A 23552-nucleotide genomic window follows, 5' to 3' on the forward strand; every position below is an offset into this window, starting at 1 on the left:
CATTAATAAGGCCACTGCATCAAGACAGGTCTAGGGGTGCATGACGAGAACATTGTTCTTCCTCTTTACAAGTCACTGGTCAGAACACACATGGAATATTGTGGACAGATTTGGGCACTGGTACTCAAGAAGGACATATCAGAGCTTGGTCCGGTACAAAGGCGGGCAACTAAAGAAATAAGTGGAATCTCTACAATACCCAGAGAGGTTATCAAAACTGTAGTTATTTAGATTAGAAAAAGACTGCTGAGGGGTGACCTAATAACTATGTATAAATAGGTCAGGGGATAATAGAGATCTCTCCCATCATATATTTGTACCCAGGACTGTAACAAGGGGGCGCTCTAATAATGAAGTATAAATATATCAGGGGACAATACAGAGATCCCTTCTGTCATCAAAATACTAACGACCACCAGTCTGTCCGTGCGTGAGTTACATGCTCCGCCCCTGATCACATGACAGTGATGTAATCACAAGTCCTGTAAGCACACGGCTGCTGTCTGGCTAGGTGTTCCTTAGTATTTCATAGCAACTGAGGTCGCAGGGGGTTTGTAGGGGATGGAATATTAACGAACACCTACAGCAGCCGTGTGCTTACAGGACCTGTCATGATATCACCGTCATGTGATCAGTTGTATGAAGAATGTATGCAGCAGAGCTGTATGTGATATGCATGTAGTAGTGCTATGTGTGTGTGTGTGAGACATGTATGTAGCAGAGATGTGTGGCACCACCAGAAACACTGGTACTATATAATTTCCTACTAATAACTAGTCAAAATACTAATGACCATTTGTCCGTAAGTGAGTGACATGCTCTGCCCCTGATCACATGACGGTGACATCATCACGGGTCCTTCAATATTTTGACCAACTCCAACCGTCATCACGGGTCCTTCAGTGAGTTACATGTGATGAAGTCATTCACTTTATTATATTATTTATAGTACCAGTGTTTCTGGTAGCGTAAAGCGCCACTTATAATATAATATAGTGAATAGCTGGCAGTGCATACTGACCAACAACAGTGAAGGATAGTTCTTTCTCACTATCTTCACATCTCCTGAACGTGATATCATGTCATCTCAAGTGCTAATGCCGCCAACACCAGTCCAGCCTTCATCTAATTGTCAACCTTTGTCCAGTGTTCAAACAGACCATCGTTGTCGTGTAAACATAGTTCAATGCTGCTGTGAAGCTAATGCAGCTTGCATGACACAGCGACAAGCCACGATGTCACCTCAGTCACCAGCTGAATTTTGTACATTTTGCATGGAAATATTTTGACCAACTCCAATCCCTTTCACTATATTATATTAGTAAGTGGCGCACTACGCAACCAGAAACACTGGCACCAGTCTATATATACCCAGGACTGTAACAAGGGGACGCTCTACTAACTATAGACTCATGTATCATGGGGTGCTACTGGTGCATTATGTCTCCACCGCAAGTATGGGTGGAGACATGAGTTGACTGGGTTGAGTTATAGGGAACGCCCACAGCTTGCCCGGCATTCATCCATCCATGTGGCGGGAGACGGGAGCAGCTTCAGCTGTGGCGCCTCCATCCATGTGAGAGCGGGGTCGGCTTCAGCGGTTTCGGAGTACGAGAGTGGAGATGTGAGGCCAGCAGGGAGAGTTACAGCGGGTCCGGAACTTAAGATGGTTGACCGCCGGGGAGAGTGACAGCGGACCCAAAAGGGGGGATGAGAGGCCGGCGGGTAGAGAGACAGGAGCCGGAAGTGGAGATGGGAGACTGCCGGGGAGAGTGACAGCAGCGTCAGTAGGGGCAATGGGAGGCTGGCAGGGACAGTGACACGAGGCTGGGGAGATGTCCAAGCTGTCAGCAGGGATGCCAATGCATGTGTGTCTCGAGAGGTGTGTCTCCATCAGCCAATCCGCAGTTGTGGGCGTGACCTGACCATCCCCTGTAACTCAGGCCGGCCAACCCATGTCTCCACCCATACTTGCAGTGGAGACATAATGCACCAGTACCTCATGAGGCAATACAGAGATTTCTACAATCATCTATTTATACACAGGACTGTGACTGTAACAAGGGGGTGCCCTCTAGAGGAAAGAAGGTTTCTACACCAATATAGAAGGGGGTTCTTTACAGTAAGAGCAGTGAGAATATGGAACTCTCTGCCTGTGGACGTGGTTATGGCAAAATCAATAAAAGAGTTCAAGATGGACCTGGAAGTCTTTCTTGAGCATTTCAATATTACATGTGATATCACGGATTACTTCAGAAGGGCCGGTGATTTGAGGATTATTCTGATTGTTGAATTGGAGTTGGGAAGGAGGTTTTTCCCTTAAATAAGGAAAATTGGCTTCTACCTCATTGTTTTTTTTGCCTACCTCTGGATCAATATTGGGGTTAAATAGGAAGAACTGGATGTTTTGACCTTACATACTATATTACTTTGAATTTTTGCCCCTGTATAAACTACGTTGACAAAAGTATTGGGATGCATATAGAAGGTGAGGAAATTCGATTTTATTCACATTTTTCAATCTGCTGTTGGGCCGCCTTTGGCCTCAATGACTGCAGTAACCCTCCTAGGCCGCTTTCCACCAAATTCCCATCGATGTGTGGAGGGATTTCACTCCATTCCTGAAAGAGAGCTTCAGATAATGATGCGAGGGATGGTGGGTGTGTTGGGAGTGCACGGCTATGGCTTTCTAGTTCATCCCAAAGATGGGATTGAGCCCCGGACTTTGGGCTGGCCAATGAAGTCTGCAGACGTTCTGCTCCTCCACACCTCATGCTATATGACATGTGGCTCAGTCATGTTGGTAGAGACACAGAGCTGTACCAAACTATTGCCACAGGGTAGGTGATGCCACATTGCCCAGAATGTCTCTGTACCCATTGGCATTGAGGGTGGATGTCAGTATAAACAACAGCCCTTGTCCTTACCAGCAGAAACACCCCCACACCATAACACAAGCTCCTCTAAACTTCGCTGTTGAGACAATGAGGTCACGTAGAAACCGCTCTCCGGGCAACCGGCACACTCAAGTGCTGCCATCCGATCGGAAGATGGCGTATCGTGATTCAGCCACAACACTTGCTTCCAATCATTTACAGTCCGACGCTCCAAGCACCATCGCAGGTGCCGCTGTGCATTAACTGCTGTGATGTTGTGTGCAGCCACTCGTCCATGAAAATCCTTCACATGCAGTTCCCTATGGATGGTTCTGGAGCCAATGGATGGTCCAATGTCCTGTGAGACCTCCTGATGAGGGCAGACAATGTGTGTGATGCCCTCACAGCTGGTACAAGACTTTGTTGTCCACGTTCTGTCAGTCTACAAGGTCTCCCTGAACGTGACTGCACCGCACACACCAGATGGTGTCCTTCTCCCAATAACATGTGGATTTTTGCGATGCCCGTACTGATTGGTTGGTGACATCCCACCACCAGACCCCGTTGTCAGCTCTACACCTGGGGGCATCTGATGGTTTCTGTACTCCGATATGATGTGTGATCCTCTCCCTTATACTCACACATCACCGGACAGCACAGGATCGTTGGGGGGGCACAATACTTTTGTCAACATAGTGTAATTGAATCAGAAGCCCCTGATCCCCTCTTCAAAGAGTCCTTGCCTTCAGAATTATCTATTTCAGCATTCTTCCTGTGTGGGGCTATCATTAAAGAAATGACAGACCTGAAGCCTGCAGCCCCTCTGTTTCCCCTTGATGACATTTCCAGTACTGTGATCTGCTCGTTCAGTGATATCATAGGGACAATGCCTAAATCTAAATCACCACCTACATCAATGTCCGCAAATACCAAGAACAATCTACACTTTGTATATAGACTCTGATGTGGTTTAGGATTAAAGAATTATCCCTATGAAAACAATGAATGGTCAGTGTAAAGAACAGGAAGTGTTGGCAGGAGGATATAGGAGAACAGAGGCTTAAGGCCACACAGGATTATGGTGGTTTTAACTGTCCATTAAAGGGCTCTTACACAATGATGTTGGCAGTACTCCTTCAAATGGTATCTCCACCCAAACCATGTATTAGCACCAGCCGCCTATAACTGTGGATGATGCGGGTGGAGTTAATTGGCGTCTGAATGGAGACAGGTGTGCTGCAGTGGATAAGTATAACGTGTGTAATATACAGGTCAGGGCTATGAAACAGAGGGGGCAACAGTAAGTGCATCTTTCTGTTCTCCGCAGCAATCGTCCATCCTCCACTGCTGCTGTGACAGAAATTACATAAATGGCTTTAATAGAAATAACAAGTAATTATTTGGAAATTATAGTACCAGCGTTTCTGCTACATGCACAACAAACAGCTGTGCTACATGCACGTCACGCACACAGCTCTGCTACATGCGTGTCACACACAGTTCTGCTACATACACATCACATACACAGCTCTGCTATGTTGCTTTTGCATATGAGCTGCATATGATTTATGAACCTCAGCAGCTCGCACACACACAGCTCTGCCACATGCGCGTCTCACACACACACACACAGTTCTGCTACATACACATAACATACACAGCTTTGCTACGTTGCTTTTGCATATGAGTTGCATGTGATTTATGAACTTCAGCAGCTCGCTGAGGAGATGTTTGCTTGGAGCTTTCGCATATGAGCTGCATGTGTTTTACAAGCTTCAGCTGGTGGCTGAGGTGAAATCGTGGCTTGTCGCTGTGTCATGTAAGCTGCATTAGCTTAATGGTGGTGTTGAACCCTCTGTGGTGACATGTTAGCATGACAGCGACACTTTGTTTCAACACTGGACAACGGTTGAGGATTAGATGAAGGCTGGGCTGGTGTCAGCCGTATTAGCACTTGGGATGACCTGATATCACGTTAGGAGACTGAAGAAGGGCTATGCTTCAATGTTGTTGGACAATATGCACCGCCAGCTATGTATGTGGACATTTTCTGAGGTGTTATTTAATGGAGTCTCCACACAGGTGTCCAGCTGTCCCACAACATACAAATTGCCAGACTGAGTACTGCTGTGTCCATAGCAACTGGGGCCACGGGGGTTTGTGGGGGATGTAGTCCCCCCATAATCCCTCATTCAGCTCGGAGACCATGCGACTGATCACATGACGGTGACATCATCACAGTTGCTGGCAGCACACGAGCTATGTATGTGTACATTTGTGAGGTGCCATTTATTTGAGTCTCCACCCAGGTGTGCAGCTGTCTCATAATCAGGTTCAAACTTCCAGACTGAGTACTGCTGTATCCATACCTACTAAGGCTGCAGGATGTAGTCCACTCATGATTCCTTATTCAGTGCACACTGTGATTATGTCACAGTCATGTAATCAGGGGGTGGAGCTAAGAGGCAGTAACTGATTACATGATGGTGACATCATCACAGGTGCTCGACATCATCACAGGTGCTCGTATTTCCAAGATAGATAACCCGCAGCACTCCAGAGTATGCACTTTAGTGCAGAGGTATTTCTTTTAATGCAAAGCTACCAAAGGGACCATGGACCTCCAGTCCCCTATGGTATCTAGAGCAGCAAAAATAGTAGCAGCATCAGATGGTGAATTTAAAACAAATCAACCTTTATTGCTTCATAATGTAAAAAACAGGCAACATTTCGACTATAGGAAGTCTTTCTCAAGCCTCTTGGCTTGAGAAAGACTTCCTATAGTCGAAACGTTGCCTGTTTTTTACATTATAGAGCAATAAAGGTTGATTTGTTTTAAATTCACCATCTGATGCTGCTACAATTTTTGCTGTTTTGATCATCACAGGTGCTGTCAGACTCTGCATGTAACTCACACAGCACACACGGACGGACGGACAAGTGGTCATTTTCATCAGGACTGTGCAGGTGCATTCCATACCAAGAAAGTCCGTTCTACAGCGTGCAGGTGCATTCTATACCACTCATCTCCATTCTGTACTGCACAGGTGCACTATGTACCATTCTATATCATATAAGTGCATTCTATACTGTGCAGGAGCATTCTATACCATACAGGTACATTCCATAGTGTTTAGGTCCATTCTGTGCCATGCAGGGACATTTGTTATCATGCAGTTGCATTCTATATTGTGCATGTTGGCAGCATGGTCTTCCACATTATAACAGTGAAGGAGCGTTATAAAAGGAACGGATGACATCAGTCACATAAATAGAAGCTTCTCGGCACTGGAGCTATGTGACATAAAGGGCAGGGAGGTTTATGCACTTCCTGTCTCTCATCTTACTGAACAACATTCCTCACTCCAGTCTTAAATGGCTGATGAAAGGGAACAATAGTCTCCATTCACAAATTCATAGACTGCAAGTATACTGTCCCTTTAATTCAGAAAGCTAGTAATATTAGTTCATGGGGGCCCTAAAAAAAAGGCCCCCGCTGTCAGCAGCCTTAAGACCCATTTACACTGAAAGAATGTTGAGCAAGTGATGTCCAACACTCGTCCCCGCACATACTGCACAGGAGCGAGCATCGCTGGGTCGCTCACAGACCGGACGGGTTCTTGCGAGCTTTGTACTAATATTCGCACATTCGCCTCAGTTATTACATGACGCACGCTATTGATACCACGAGATTTGATTAACTTCATGCATGCGCTATGCCTGGATATGGAAGCTACTGGATGGCAACATGACAGTGGAAGGTACAGCCCACTACACGTACATAGATATATATCGTACTTATGTATTTAGGATACACATGTTTGTCATTAGTTATAATTGGGGTGTTGTCACTACTTTTTGATTGGTGCCTCATATCTTATGTGATGGTATTTAAAAATGTACTTGACTACAGACTTCAAGTTTAAAAAAGGCCACTTGTCAGCCGAAACATAGCTTTTTTAGATGGAATAAATAAAGCTCTTTTTTATTTAAAGACTTCACCATTGATGCTGCCACTGCCTCTTTATTAAATATGGATCAGGGGCGGAGCATGTAACTCACTCACTCACGGACAAGTGGTCGTTAGTATTTTAATAAGGCATGCTGATATACCCTGTGTATCTCCTCTATATAACTATATATGTACAGCTGGTCTACGTAAAACATCAACTGCATATAGTGATATTGAGCATGCTGGTATAACCTGGGCATCTTCTGTATGTATGTATGCGTGTATATATATATATTATATATATATATATTATATATTACACACACAGAACAGGTGTAATCACCCATTTACACATTAAGGTTATCGTTCAAACTTCGTTTAAATGAACGAATTTGGTCGATAATCGTTCAGTGTGAATGCAAAAAAAAGAAAGCACACTATTCATTCACTTGTCATTTTCACTGACTTTCTTGTCACTATCACTGGCTTCTCGTTATATGTAAACGCTCCACACTATATAGAATATATGGACAGGTGAATGGGAAGGTGCTGGATGGAGTATATACATATCTCACTCAGACACTTAGTCTCTGGGTGGGTGGGGTAAGGATTCGGTCCAGAGCTTCTTGTGGATCTCAGTGAGCTCAGCTGAGAACACTGAGCTCATTCCTGGCACATAAAAGACTGCAAGTCCAGGCAGTCAGTGTCAGAGCCTTGAAGTGAGTGCACCTATCTGATCAATAGTTGCTGTAAGCCAGTCTTGGGTGAGAAGAACCTAAGGTATGGGTGCCTGCACACGAACGGAATTTCCAGCGCGTTATTTTAGGCACATTATCTGCCCCAGACCGCAGCCAATATACTCCTATGAGGATCCGCAGTTGTCCCCAGACGGACGGATTTGTATCGCGTTTTTTCACGCGCGTGAAAAAAATCTGCGACCTGTTCTAATTTGGGTCGGATTCTGCGCGTGAAGCCTCCAATACAAGTGAATGGGTGCGTTTTTTCACGCAGTACATCCGCAGTGCAGCTGCAGATGGAGTCACTGGTTGCTATGACTACAGGAAGTAGGAACTGTAGGAGGCGTCCCAACACACAGCACAGAGCTTCACAGGCAAATTTGTAGAGGGAGATAGGTAGTATTTCTTGCCAATGCAGGATGTAAGAATGCAAAATCTGTAGTAATGAATTCCTCTTGTGAATTTTTTTGCAGTGACTGAAATAAAGTCACTCTGGAGAAGCGCCCGAAAAAAGTTACATGGATCAACCATGCCCACAAAGACATCTGCTCACCAGGTGAAAGCATGTTGCCAGAATAATTTAACGGTGCTCGCACAAGCAAGAGGGACAAAACGGAGTCTAGGTGTTGGTTTTAAAGCTGTTTTCCAAGGAATGGGCAGTTATCTAGGGGTTGGGCTTACGATAAGGGGTGTCTGCTGGTTTTTCGGCGCGTTTTTTTCCGCAACACATCTGCGTATATCCGCGCGTGATTTTTCACGCATCCGCACCTATCCGCAAGCACATTTAGGTACCATACGCGCGTGAAAATCCGCTAGCGGAATCCGGAACGCTCGTGTGCAGGCGACCTAAAGCTGGTGCCTTGCTGAGTTACGGCGTATTTTGTGTTCTGGTTTGCACTAAGCTCAAGGGCTGCCAGTGGCTGCTGTTTATTTGTGTTACCTTGTTTATTGCTGGAAATAAGAAAGATAATAAGAAACTTGAACTATTGGACTACATGAGCCTCTGTGATGTCGCCAACCCCACCCCCTACACAGACCTTACTGTAGTATATATCCGGGTATATCAGCATGGTCCATATTGCTATATACATCTATATATAGTGATACGGAGCATGGATATCTTTGGTATATAATTCTATATTCACAGCACCGCATGATTGTCGCTCCCCTCTTCCGCTATCGGACACCGCCGGCCATATCCTGTGGCTAGCAGTGCACTGATATACTGCAGTTGTGATGAATCACAACTACAGTCTCTCAGCGCAAGGGAGGACCGCACACTGGGGGATTCTGCAGCGTGGAATTGGCTGCCGGCTGTCCCGGGTAAAGGCCCTTCCCTCCCTGAGTGTCACCCGAACTCAGCCCATGACTGTTAGACAGCATATGGCGGGGCCCCCCTAGCCAAGGAGCCGGGTCGCAATCGCGACCCCTAGCGGTATGCCAATGCTCCAGATCTGCGCACTCTATTCTGCTGCTGGAGTCACTGTAATCATTCTTCCTTCTTTGTACTATAAATCACCCTATGTGCACTGACTTCCTGTTGGGCTTGTGTTCTACAGAGCAGCCAATTACAGGAGGAGGGGGTGTATCTCAGACTACAGTAGATAAGGTCTAAGAACTGTACTGTCCTGACCTGAAAAGCAGAAGGAAGTGAGGGACCTTGCAAGCAGGGCTCCTCCCCAGTCAGTACTGACTTGCATCTCAATGTACCATCCCTTTAATCAGTATTTATTATATTCTTGAGCGTGGTGACAATATTATGTTGGATACATGGAGTGATGAAAGGCATTTAACGCTGCGGCCAGAAGGTGACTCTCCCCTCCCCCCGGCATCCTGCTCACCGGATAATGATTAAGCCATTGACTCAAGCTCCTAATCAGATAAAATGCGACTATTCAGCAAGTGCGATATAGAACAAAATATGACCTGCCGTGTGCGAACACCATGAGCTACAGTCTGACCGAGGATAGTACTCTGTGATGAGGACTGCTCTGTTTACATGTAGCAATCATCAGTCTTATCTGAGCTACATATAAACTGACCGCCCCACTCCGTATCCAGTAACAATCAAACAGGAAACGCCTTCATGGCGGACAAAGATTCACGTAGCGAGCTCAGACCGATAGCCAGAAACCCACACGGTGATGTCACAGCACAGGGGGGATGTACACGGTGATGTCATAGCACAATAATGCAGTAGGATATGAAGTATAATAGTAAGGATGCACACAGGAGGGTAATCGTAGGGCTCCATGGTAAGACTTGGCATAGAACCACATTACATTTTTCAAGCTCCCTTCCATTGTCATCATTAAAGGCTCATTTACACATAACGATTGTCGCTCAAAATTCATTCAAACGTATGAAAGTGCATGATAATTGGGCCAATTTTCATTGTCGTTCAGTTTCAGCTTACATAAAAATCATGGTCGGCCCGCTGGCCTCTCAAACCCATAGGAATGTGAAGCACTGAACAAGAAGTGAACAATTCTCAATGATCTGCCTGTCTAAACATTCTGCACGAGCGCCAACAACTAGCGGTGACGTCACCTGCTCGTCCAAATGAGAAGCGTACTGTATAAAAGGGGCATTACTGCAACTTGTATATGTTGTTAGACCCCCTAGTGGATGCTAGATCTGCTACTCTGGTAGTTACACCTATGACAACCCCATTCTCTGTAAGTGTCAGGAGATATGAGCCCCCTGAGTCAGATCTGGGGGACCCCACTGAGTAGGGGATGTCAGTGTTGGGTGGAGTTCCCCTTGAGGATCAGGGAAGTCTCAGGACTGGAGGGGGGGGAGCATTTTCTAAGCAGTTTCTTTTTAAAGATCAAAAGTAAGTGTGAGAGTCCGATATGTGCGGCGGTCACAAGTCCGCCGGCTCCGGTTACTCCATCCCTTCCTCCACTGCAAGCTGAGAAATAATGCCAGGAACTCTGGTGACAAATGTTCCATCCATGAGCGGTGAACAACTCTCAGCCTTACCAATGATATCACTGAGGCACGAGGCACAGAGCACCTCGTTACTGTGTATTGCCACACATGGCTTCTGCACTTTGTAAACTTTTATATGGAGTAATTCCATCTGAGGAGTCAGCCCTGTACACCGGTGTCACCCGGCTTTCCCAGAATCGGATAGAGCAATGTAACAGAAGACATGACATTACAGCTTATGTGGCACTACAAGTTTCAGCATGAGTCGGGAAGATAGCAGTAGACAACCAACCTAATTCTAAAGCTTCTCGCTCAACCGTGCTACATCTGTTCCGCTCAGTGACTCCTACACAATTCTCACGATACGTCTAGAAGGTTCCGGCTGCGACGTGTTCTAATATTTCCATTATCTGCACTTTGTACTGAGCGCTGTCTGCTGCGTGGTGTTTATCAGCAGCGTCTGCATGTATGGTGGTTTATAAATACATGTGTAATATGGTAAAAGATATACACACAGCTGTGTATATACACTCATTATCAAACCAATCCCTCCCACAGAAGTTGTTGGAATAGAATGAAACTTCCTCTCTGTGATTGTAACATTGATATAAGTAAGTGATTACAATATCAGGGGAAAAAAGGGTCATTTATTGTGGAGAACTGACCCCTTGATGGGAGGCTCTAGTACCCTGTTGTACCGCCTCTAGCTTGGATACAAGATGTGATACATGGAGGCTCTAGTACCCTGTTGTACCGCCTCTAGCTTGGATACAAGATGTGATGCGGGCATGGAGACTATAGTACCCTGTTTTACCACCTCTAGCTTGGATACAAGATGTGATACGGGCGGGCATGGAGACTATAGTACCCTGTTTTACCACCTCTAGCTTGGATACAAGATGTGATGCGGGCATGGAGACTCTAGTACCCTGTTTTACCACCTCTAGCTTGGATACAAGATGTGATACGGGTGGGCATGGAGACTCTAGTACCCTGTTGGGCCACCTCTAGCTTGCATACAAAATGTGATATGGAGGCTTTAGTACCCTGTTGTACCGCCTCTAGCTTGGATAAAAGATGTGATACGAGCGGACATGGAGGCATACAGGTTCTGTATGGTATTCTGCAGCATATCCCTCTACTTTTGTTGTAACTGAGCCTCTAGATTATGCAAACTCGTAGGCTATTGTAATGTAGGTGTGTGTGTCTATAATATAGAAGTGTATACATGTGCATTTACGGCAGTATAGATATACAGGCATGTGTACAGATGTGCATTTATGGTGATTTATTATACAGGTGTGTACATGTATTGTAGCGCATGTATACATCCGTGTGTGCATATATAATGTATGAGTTTGTGTATACATGTAATAGGAAAAGTACTGGAGGGAGTGTACATCTCCCCAGATGCTTAGCCTGGGTGAGATGAAAGTCTTGTATAGGACTTCCTCTTGGGTCCCAGCTTCCACTGAGTTCCTTGCTGGGACATAGACTGTAAGTGCAGTCATAGTGGGCCCGTGTCCACTGTTTGTATGATGGCAAATGCTGCATATTACCAGCTGAGCAAAGCACTGTCTAGTTAGTGCCCTGCCGGCCAGGTGTTTTTATATCTGTTTACTGCACAAAGTTTATGTGCTGCAAGTGGCTGTTTTTCCATTGATCTTCTGTTGCTGGAATAAGAGTGCTGGATGGACCCCAAAAAAATGAAAAAGGTAAAAGTTACACTCCTATCCTGGCAACCCCACCCTCCATCCAGTGCGGCAGCTCCAATGCTTGCCGCACAGAACCCAGACGAAGTAGCGGGTGGTCATGTGCAAATAGAGGCCATAGAGGAATCATCACTGAAGTCTGTGACTGGCTAAGCGGTCGTGTGCACAATGAACGGCCAGTGACCGCCAGCCACTTCGGTTTCTGCAGTATTGGACAAGGTTTTTTTGGGAGGGATGCAGACTGAATTTTATTCATTTTAAACCCTTAACCTTTTTTTGTCCTTAAAAACCTATTTTAAGGTATGTTTATGTATTTGCATAAATGTATATGTTTGTGTGTTTGCTACGTGTGTGTATGATATTGGTCAGTGTTTGTTTAAAAAAAAAAAAATCTCCAGGAGCAAAATAAGTTCTGACTACATCTGGGAGCAGTTTTTTGATATGATGTATCAGTGTCAGATGCACATTGTGCTCTGGGACATCTTCACATGTGACAGGTGACATCACTGCTCTCCAAGTAGAACTGATGAGATCATCACCTGCTAAGAACATGTGTGGTGCTTATAGCATATAATGATTTGCTGAATTAAAGGGATGTGTCACATTATATAAAGCGGTTTATAAGGCAGACGCCAGACTGTCAATTATACAGGACTAGTAAAAATCTTGTCCCAGGACGGCGGCTACAGCCTCTTTATATACCGTAAATATACAGCTCAGGAACATGATGCAGTGGAATCAGGAATAATGCAAAGGCGTCAGCTATTTCCAATGAAATACTCGGGGCGAACCAACGTGGAGGTTGCTTTGTGTGTTACCCAATTGCCTACTTTGTAGAAATTATCAGAATTTTTCTTTTATTCTTATTTTTCCGGTAAACAACCTTTCCAGGGTGAGCCATGGAAACGGATCTGGAAAGTATGTATGATGGTAACTTGCATCATTGTTTGATACTAATATTATAACACACCCATCCCCCTCCCCCTGATGTCAAGCCCTCAGAATTCACAGTAAATGATCCTCAGATACAGAAATGTGATATGAATGGGAACAGAGCCTGTAGTCCAGTTCCTGCCATCCACATTATAGCTGATGCAATGGCCTTTGTGATACATCCTCGCAGATCATGGTGGGTGGTAAGGGGGGCATGTAGACTCTAAGGCCCCCCTCACACAGGAGCTTTTTACCATGATTAGCACGCACTTTCAGCACCGCTCTAAACGCGGTACAACTTTCGCATTATTTTCAAAGGACTGCTCACACAGGCAGCCGCTGAAAAATGCCGCGATTTCCGAGCCGTGTATGTTCTGGTTTTGGGTGTTTCAGCGTTTTTAAACGGTCTGCGTCACCCCTTAAAATGCATGGGCAGAGTTTTTAGCGCTGTTGAAAACACGGAATGACTTTGGTACTGTGTTCTTGAAAGTGCTAAACGCCCTAGCTGCACTACGTGGATGAAAAAAAAAAAACAATACTCATCTAGCAGGCACCGTCCGGGTCCATCCTCACCCCACTGCTCTCTAGCGCCCCTGCAGTTGGCAGTGCCGACAGAGCATCTCTTGCTGGTAATGGGGATTGAAAACCCCGCTCCCAGCAAGAGAGTGCACGGATTGGTTTTCAAGCGCTGGCTCATCCAATCGCAGCCGTTCAATGAATGGCTAGGTGAGTATTGCCTTTTTTTTAACTCCGCTGTCTTGCCTGTGTCTTCAGCTCTGCTAAAAAAGCAGACAAAACGCTGTCAAAGCTGCTGAAACTGCAGTAAACGCAGTGTTGAAAAATGCAGCATTTTTGCGAACACCCGTGTGAGGGAGGTCTAATACCCCCCAGAGACAAAATTCACAATGGATAAGGTCCGGGAAATGTGGGGGCCAAGGAAGATGTTCAGCATTGTCACCGCTGATCCATCTGTGTGGTAGTCGCCGGTTATTTCTGACTTGTGATAATAGGGGGGGCGGGGCATGTCCACGTGTGAAATCCCTCATAGAGAATAAAGGGGCCGGACACTTTCCTGCAGGTTATAGCACAAAACACATTAAAGGGGTTGTCCCGCGGCAGCAAGTGGGTCTATACACTTCTGTATGGCCATATTAATGCACTTTGTAATGTACATTGTGCATTAATTATGAGCCATACAGAAGTTATCAAAAGTTTTATACTTACCTGCTCCGCTGCTGGCGTCCTCGTCTCCATGGTGCCGACTAATTTTCGGCCTCCGATGGCCAAATTAGCCGCGCTTGCGCAGTCCGGGTCTTCTGCTTTCTTCAATGGAGCCTCTCGTGCAGGATGCCGGCTCCGTGTAGCTCCGCCCTGTCACGTGCCGATTCCAGCCAATCAGGAGGCTGGAATCGGCAATAGACCGCACAGAAGAGCTGCGGTCCACGGAGGAAGAAGATCCCGGCGGCCATCTTCACCGGTAAGTATAGAAGTCACCGGAGCGCGGGGATTCAGGTAAGCGCTGTGCTGTTTTTTTTCTAAGTCCCTGCATCGGGGTTGTCTCGCGCCGAACGGGGGGGGGGGGGGGGGGTTGAAAAAAAAAAAAAAACGTTTCGGCGCGGGACAACCCCTTTAACCTTGGGGGAGTCGCACATATGCTCCACATAGGCAGGTGGGTTGCCCCTCCCCCACATTCTGACATTGCAGTTCTTGTGGTGAAACCATTGCTTTCCATTAGGCCTAATGCACACAGGCGTATTAGCATTGCCAAATCCAGAGCGAGCGTTTGCCTACAGATTCCGCAGCAGATACTGCCCAAAGTATGCCAGTAAAAATTTCTTTTCCATGTCCACCAGCGGAAATCAATTGCGATTTTTGAAGCATGCTCTATTTGAGTGCAGACAGCTTCCATTGAAGTCAATGGAAGCTGTCCGATCTGCAGATGGGCCACAGAATCCGCATCATCACCTAACGACTGCATGACACAATCTGCACTGCGCATGTGCCCAGCGGGTCCGCAGAACAGACCCGGACAGGTAAGCAGGGGTTTCTGGCCGGACACCGGGTCGGATTCGGCTGCAGAATCCGACCCGGCTGTGTGCATTCGGCCTTAGTCTGCATATTCTCACAGAACGTCGCGCACTTTTTCGTCCGGTTTCAGGGCAGGTAACAACTGCATTGGTAGGGATAACATTGCAAACGTTTATGCAGAATCTCCCACACAATTGCTGGCGGGACGTCCAATTTTCTGCTTGCTCTGATGGTGAACTTCAGAGGGCTTAGTGTGACATTTTGAGCGGACACACTCTGCTGTTTCCACGCTTACTGGTGGACGGCTGGATGGTTTCTGCTTACGCATGCAACCTTTTCCCTTAAAACTAGAGCATAGCTTACGAATTGTGCGCCCGCTGGGAGGATCCTCACCAAACATTGTTCGAAAATGACATTGCACACTAATAACTGACAGGTAGACGTGAAAATCAAGGTCACAAATGGCTCTCCAGTCGTCTCTGGCAGCCATTGTGTCTCATATATCCCTAATGACTACTATGGCAAAATAAAACCTTTTTGGGCCTCATTTAGCAAAACTGTCTAACAGTAAGATGTCCATGTTGCCCCTAGTACCAATCACAGCGTGGCTTTCATTTTACCTCAGCAGCTTGAGAAATGAAAGCTGTGCTGTGATTGGTTGCTATGGGCAACAAGGACCATCTTACTGTCAGACAGTTTTGCTACGTTTTTGAGTTTGTTTCCATTGGTAGCAAATTTCTGTATCTGAGTGTCACTAAATGTGGGTTCACATCGGGAAGATGTTTTGTAATAGCCGGTGTATATAAGTACCAAACAATCATGTAAGGTCTCATTACAAAGGGCTTGTTTTCTGCATGACGAGTTGTATGCTTTTTTTTTTTTTTTTAAAAAGTACATTTAGAAGAAATCATTACATTTTGAAATATAAGTAAAATACAATATAATCGAACAGTATACCAAGTTAGTAAAGCTACAATAAATGCTGCTCTCAGATCATGTATAAAACCTCTTTATCCAAGAGATGGCTAATACAATAATGGCCAGGCCAGGGCCAACCTTCATCAGGAGTGGGTGTTGACAATGGGATCCAGATTTTCAGAAACCCTTTGTGTCAAGTTATCATTACAAATTCTACATCGTTTGTCATAAACAATAGTTCGTTCACCATTGTAGATGGTACATTGAGAACATGAGAACAAAAAACAGAAAAAAAGTTAATTCAATGTCAAATGCACACAGGGTTGCCATGGAAAATGAAGCTGTATAAAAGGAAAACCTGTCTGTTGCCCCTAGCAACCAATCACAGTGCAGCTTTAGTTATATTGCTGCGTTAAAATGAAAACTGCAAAACAATAAGGTTCAAGTGAATCAGCTGATTTTTCTGGTGGAGGGATACATGTGAGTGGCACATGCACAATCAGCCTTCGCGAGTGTGCTGCCCACCCTGTAGATGCTATGGTGATGATGAGCGAGTGTGAGACAAAGCACGTAGTTACACAATACATACAGATCAGGCTAAGAGCTTGTTCACATTAGCGCTAGTTACTTCCTTTCCATTTTTGGAGTAGAGAAATGGAAATAAAACAGAATTAAACATTTCAGGGTTTTTTTCCACTACAATGGGGTATAAAAAAAAAAAAGTAATGTTTGCTTCAATTTTATTTAATTTGTGTTAGACGCCTGCCTAGAAGGGCATCTGACATTATAGGATAGCTTACAGCCTATACACCTTACATGGGTGTATTTGTGTAATATGCAGAGAATAGATTTCAATAGGTTGATTCACAATTCCATATTTTGCGCACACATTTTGGTGGCACATAAAAAATTAAACCATGCGTTATTTTTCTGCGCATTTGCACACCAAAGGTCACCATAGAAATCAATGAAGGATGTGCAAATGCGCGTGCAATACGTAAGGAGATGGGTGAAACACTGCGTAATTCTGTTGGAAAACGCACATCAGGAACCAATTGGACATTTCTATCAATACGTTTTTGTTGGCTGCGCAAATTAACATGGCAGGCACAAAAGGTACAGCAAAAACCACCGATGAGCGTACAAAAAAGCCTTATTCATTCTGCAAATACGCAGCGCTTAAGCGTATTTGCGTGCGCCTATGCTCAGGTGAAGCTGGCCTAATGCTGGCTTCACACGGGGCGGATTTGCCACAGAAATTCCGTGTGGAATTTCGCCACCGCTAATCTCGGGATTAGCCAGCCATATGGACGAGATTTCTGAGAAATCTCGTCCACACGGCACGGCAAATCTGCTGCGGCTAAGCCGTCAGAAGCCGCCGCTGTGGCGTGGATTTGCCGACCGCAGAATGTCCATTTTTTTTTTCCCCACTGCGGCCGTGCTCTCCTCTTCAAAGCCGCCGCGGGTTTTGCAGCAGCGGTTCTTCCAGCGGAAATCTCGCGTTTTTTTGCTGCGGCCAAACCGCGGGATTTCCGCCGAGAATCCGCCCTGTGAGAACCCAGCCTAAGGATGTGACTAGAACACATACCCCCCCCCCCCCCTCCAGGCACAGACCCTTTCCCCCTTAGGATAATAACAGATCATGGCGGCGCACGTTCCCTCGCTGCGGTCTGACATAATTAGACCCGTCTCCTGTGGAGACACATTCCAGGGCGGCACACCTGTGCACCAGGTATTACACGCCTTCAGTCCCAACACCCACACCAGCGGCTGCACCCACAACAGTCTGTGGATCCCAGCCCTAGGCTGATAACGCTCAGCGGCAGGCTGAAGGTGAACCAACTACAACTCCCAGCATGTCTGCTGATATCACTGGACAACAAAAATGCACTTTGAAATGTTTTCCTTTGTATGAATAAACTACCCTAATTTTAGGCCGGGAAACGCGAAATTGACATTAGATTGTTTATTAGCTCTGGTTTTTAAGATATACGAACCTCAAATTAAAATACGGTTTCTTAAAATAACTAAACTACCCTAATTTTGGGTCGAGGACAATGAAGGTGGCATATTTTGTTTAGAAGGCCTAACTCTGGCTTTATAGATATACAAACTACAAATAAAAGGGCTTAATCACGGGAACAGATTCTCTTTGATAGTCGCTTGTACTCCCCCTCTGGGGCGTCTCTTGTCACCGTCCACTAGTAGTCCGCAAGCAGAGAAGCTTCCATCTTCCCTGATACCTTTGTTACATTTTCGATCTATCCTAATGGAATCGCTCTCAGTGTTGGTCACTTGCGGCGCCGCAGTTGTCAGGGAAGAATGTAGGACATGGGTATTGCATGACACTTTGCAACCGGTGGTACTTTTCTACAAGTTTATTTACAATCTCAGCGTAGTTGTCAGCTCTTCGATTTCCCAGGAAGCCACGCACAACCTCTTTAGATGCCCCCCATGCTGCTTTCTCATGACCCTGAAGAACTTGCTCAAAGTTTTCATCTTTAAGAAGCTGACAAATCTGAGGGCCAATGAAGATGCCTTTTTTACCTTTAGCATCACCAAGCTGTGGAAATTGTCTTCTCCACCCTAGTTTATCTCCTTGACATGAGTCCAACTTAACCGAGCTACATCTCAGAGCCAAGAGCGAATTTAAAGTTTTCAATGTCATTTTTGTGTCTTCCATGATGAAATGATTAAGAAATGGCTATTTTCACCATTGACCAATGTATGCCATGTTTCCCTGGAATGGCAACAGGCAACAACAATTTTATAGTCTCAAACATTGTGCTAAGCCCTCAGCTATGAAGAGCGGATGTCACAAAAGGGTCTTCAATCTCTGAATTCAAACAATGAAAGTTCCCATTTGCTGACAGCAAGCAGAGATCTAAAAAATGGTGGTGTAACTACCAGGCATAGCGGTTGCTATGGGGCCAGCAATTAACGCTTTCCAATCCACTGTCTGACGTCTTAAGACATCATGATTTAAGGCTGTACAGCTCCGATGTTGGAAGGTGTTCCTTAGGGTTCTCTTACTGTATATTGCCAGCCTCTCTGCTGTCGGCGCCTATCCAACGTGTCACCTCATGCAGTACTGGCTTAAGCCAGCAGATAACGTTGTTGTATAACGGCAGAAAAGGACTAAGCCCCCCCCCCCCCCCTAGAAAAAACGAGGTTATAAATTGGATTGGAAAGGGTTAAAGGTTTCTGTGTCCACTCAGACATTATCTGCAGATGGGGATGAAAATTGATTGGGGCCCCTGCCAAGTAGGACTGTGGAGCCCCCCCGGCCGCCCTTCTGTGTGCATCATCCCCTCACTACTGAATTACTCTAGTCTGTCACATTACGGGTTTTCTATATATGACCTGCGTGCGCAACAGCGTTTTTTTTACTATACTCTGTGTGCAATTGCCCCCACCAATGCTCTCAGGCTGCTTTCACATGGACTAGAATCTCACATCACATCACTGAAAAATCGCACGAGTGAAGGCGACCTAAGAGCCGGACAGTCTTCCCAGAGATTATCACTCCTGTGTGAAAGAATAGTTCCATGAATGGAGGCTAAGTGTGCCAGAGATGGCTTTCAGGCGCCCGCCCACATTTACAGTAGGCAGGCGTTCATAGATGAATGGTTGCCAATTTACACGTGTTGATCATTGTTTATGTGCCCGCCTAAACGGAACAATAAGCAAACAAATCGTTCAGTTGCTGGCAGAATTTACACGGAATATCACTCAGATTCGCACGATCAGCAATAATCTGGACAATCCTTCTGTGTAATGGGGTTAGACGGGCATAGTCCTCACACAAGCTGGCATCAGTACTGGGAATTCAGCTTTGAATGCGACTTGGGTATTAAGAAAAAAATGGTAAAGTGTGATTATAAATGTCGATGTTCGATTTCATAAACTTTCCAAAATAAACAAACGACTGTATGTCAAATGTTCAGCTCACAATATATCCTTCTCGCTACCACACAGAAAACGTGCAAAAGGTTACAGTTTATTACACATCAGGCCCCACATCCCACTCTTATGAAAGCTGTCTAAAAAAGAATCTAGCTATGTTGCCCATAGCAACCAATCACAACGCAGCTTTCATTTCTTAAGAGTGCTGAGGTAAAATAAAAGCTGCGTTGTGATTGGTTGCTATGGGCAACAAATTCTTATACTGCTGAGGTAAAATGTAAGCTGTGTTGTGATTGGTTGCTATTATACTGCTGAGGTAAAACTAAAACTTTGCTGTGATTGGTTGCTATGGGCAACAACGATTTTCTTTTAGGCAGCTTTCATAGCAGTGTGGTGGGGGCCTACTTTTCTGCGGTCCACACGTCTAGAAAACTGCTTGCAGCAGATACTCTGCCCAACTAATGGAAGCACGATTTTGATGATTAGGTTGGCAAGATGGTACGGCTATTGGCAGCCGTGGCTGCACAGAGTCTCAGCCACATGTGGGTTTTGATACGTGAGCGCAGTCTAAGGCTTCATTCACACTGATCTATTTGTGCTCCATATTACAAGCATATTTTTTCTATGTGTAATACAAATGGCATATAGCCCATTGATTCAATAGGGTAATTCAAACCTGCTTTACATGCGGGAGGGGAAGGGGGCAAGAGAAGAATCACAGCATGTCCTATCTGGGTCTGGATTAGGGACTAAAATCGCCCATTAAGGTCTATGAGACTGCAGAATTATGCAGTGAACATATATGCATATTCAGGGATAAAGGCAGGAAAAATCTATGGGGGGGGGGTGTTTTTTTTTTTTTCTTCGCAGATAAAAAAATACAGTGAATATGCAAGGGGGAAAAAAAGGACCAAATATGCAGTTTTAGTCCGTAAAAATGCTGCGTATTTCATGTATCGAAACAGCATACGCCTGTGTGAATGAGCCCTAAGACCCAATAAACCTTCATTTAGTAGTGACATGAGGAGCCGTAAGTGATGCTCTCCCCCACCCATCTAGAACTCCACATCACTAGTTGCCAGGACTAAGGCCCAATGACCACGAGGGAGTTTAATCTGTGGAATTTACGGGAAAGCAGATGGGTGGTCGTGTCATCCCACAGGAACTGCATGGCGCACATCCCTACAGAGCTTCCTGAAGTCACCCACACAATACTGGAGACACAACATAAGGGTCTCTTAGACGAGACTATTCTCGTGGGGCGTCACTGCTAGCACATTAGTTCCCAGGCAGTTACATCATTGGCGCATTCGTACGAGAATCCTTCAGTCCCTATATCAGCGAATGAGAGGGGCTGAATGAGCGCGGTTTAAAGTGAACGAGCCAACTCTTGTTTTTATGCTTGCGTGAAACAAACGATAAGCGAAAAGTTAATCATCGTCCAGTCATTGGCTCGTGCTTGGTCCGAACAATTATCATTCACTTTCACTCATTAGAACGATAATCGTTCTATCTAAAAGGGCCCTAAGAGAAAAGGGACCTCCTGTTAGCAGTCATGTCAGTCTAGAGAGACTGACTGTCCAACTGGTGGATAGTGTATTACTGCCTGTTATCAGCCATTTCTGACTGAGGACGGACTGACTGCAGGAAAGATAGATACATTCTATTGCTAGCTGTTATCAGCCATTTCGGGCCAGGAAGAGGATGACTGTGGACAGGTGACTAGTCTAGTCTCTGGTATCAGGCCAGGGAGATATGACTGTACTCACCTGTTCTACAATCTATTGTTCCCTGTTATCGACAATTTTTGGCTGAGGAGAAGCTGTAGGAGAGGTAAGTTCTCTATCGCTCTCTATATTCACCTCTTCTTTAGCCTAAAATGGGAGATAATCTATTGCTCGGTTATAAGATGGGGAGATGTGACTTTAGGGCAGGGTCTATTGTTCCCTCTTACCAATCATTGTGAAGGGAGGGGGGTGGGGGGTGGAGTTGTGACTGTGGGACAGGGGAAAACAATCCATTGCTCTCTGTTATCAGCCTTGTAGGCTGACCGAAGTGTCGGTGACGTGAAGTGTAGAATCCTCCCTGATCACTACTTTATATCATGCCTCCAGCAAGGAGTACCTTCTATCTGTATCTGATATCAGCCGCTCTTCTTGGCATTTAGGGCTTCTTACCCTTTAAAGATACCAGCCTACAATAGTTATCTGCTCCAGGCAGCCACATGGTGCTGCACCCTATGTCTTAGGATGGTATTGACTTGGCACATATCTTAGAAAGATACACTGCCCAATGACATGGGCCTGCCCGTTCCTTGATGCCACACTATATGCAAGACCCGTGAAGTGATCTGTGCCACTTTCCATAAACTGCCACTCACCTCGTGGCACGCCTCATATTCTAAATGAATGGTCATGGTGGCCGCATTGTACCAGTCTATCTTATTTCATGGATCAGCCCTTGTCATTCTGCTCCGGGGACTGGCACGGGCACTTATGGTTGCCACTTACCTTCAATGCGCACTTCTGCCCAGTGTCTCTTCGGTAACACTCCAGCACTTTGCCATTGATGCCCAGGCCGAGCACCTGCTTGGACACTTTGTAGTCATCGGTGATGGCGTGACGCTTTATATCATATTTAGTGGTCTGAGCCAGGGTCGGGGGGCTGTTGGTGCCAGTCTCTTCAACATTGGCATTTTCCTCCATGATGCCCACTCAAGAATCTTCAGTAAGAACCAACCTCATGGCGACAGCTCGGTGCTAAAGTCCTGGTGACTGTGACTCCCACAGTAAATCTGCTCTTCCACAAGGGAGGGGGAGCAGAGGAGTACAGGAGGAGTCAATGCAGCAGGGAGGAGTGGCGGTGATTAACCACTTCACTACTGCAGGGCTGCCACCCAAAACTATCTGCTGCTGCCGTGAAATGTGAATAATTGCCCCCTTGATACTAATCAGATTCCACGTACATAGACTATTGCATTGAAGACCCACAAACCATACGGTGCACAGAGTGTAAGAGGGCAGGCTTATGGTCCTCTTAAATATTTATTGTATCTCTAGGCATGGACTTGGGAGCAGAGGACATATCATCAGGTAGATCTGCCATTCAGAAGTCTGAGAAAGCCGAGTGACAACCTCTGTTAGAGCTGCCATATTCCTACCTTCCAGCTCAACGCCCCTTAGAGATGAGGCAGATATGTACATGTTCATAATTACCGCAACATTATACTAAATTCCAAAGACCTAGATGTCACCTGTCACCCAGATGTGACAATGTCACCAAGTATTTTAACCCCTTAGTGACGAAGCCTGTTTGCACCTTAGTGACGGAGCCAAATTTTGGAAATCTAACGTGTCTTTAACATAGAATAACTATGTAAAGCTTTTGCATATCCCAGTGATTCTGACATTGTAATTCACCACATATTGTACTTCATTTAGGTGGGAAAAATAGTCCGATAGAATTTGTGACCATTTATTAAAAGTGCCAAAATTGGGAAAATCTGGGGGGAAAAAATGTATTCACATTTTCAACTGCAATATCTCAAATATTTGCA

The 23552-nt window shown here is 45.5% G+C and overlaps 1 protein-coding gene across 1 annotated transcript in view; it reads right to left on the reverse strand.

Moving 5' to 3' along the window:
* Positions 1 to 22806, reverse strand: part of MAPKAPK3 (MAPK activated protein kinase 3) — a 36452-nt gene extending 13646 nt beyond the window's left edge. Inside the window, exon 1 of the mRNA XM_066596897.1 lies at positions 22507 to 22806. Within this exon, the coding sequence (XP_066452994.1) occupies positions 22507 to 22701 (195 nt within the window). The 5' untranslated portion in view covers positions 22702 to 22806. The remainder of the gene's footprint in view (positions 1 to 22506) is intronic.
* Positions 22807 to 23552: the final 746 nt, after the last annotated feature.

The sequence above is a fragment of the Eleutherodactylus coqui genome, chromosome 3 (genome assembly GCF_035609145.1).
Source record: "Eleutherodactylus coqui strain aEleCoq1 chromosome 3, aEleCoq1.hap1, whole genome shotgun sequence".
Taxonomy (NCBI): domain Eukaryota; kingdom Metazoa; phylum Chordata; class Amphibia; order Anura; family Eleutherodactylidae; genus Eleutherodactylus; species Eleutherodactylus coqui.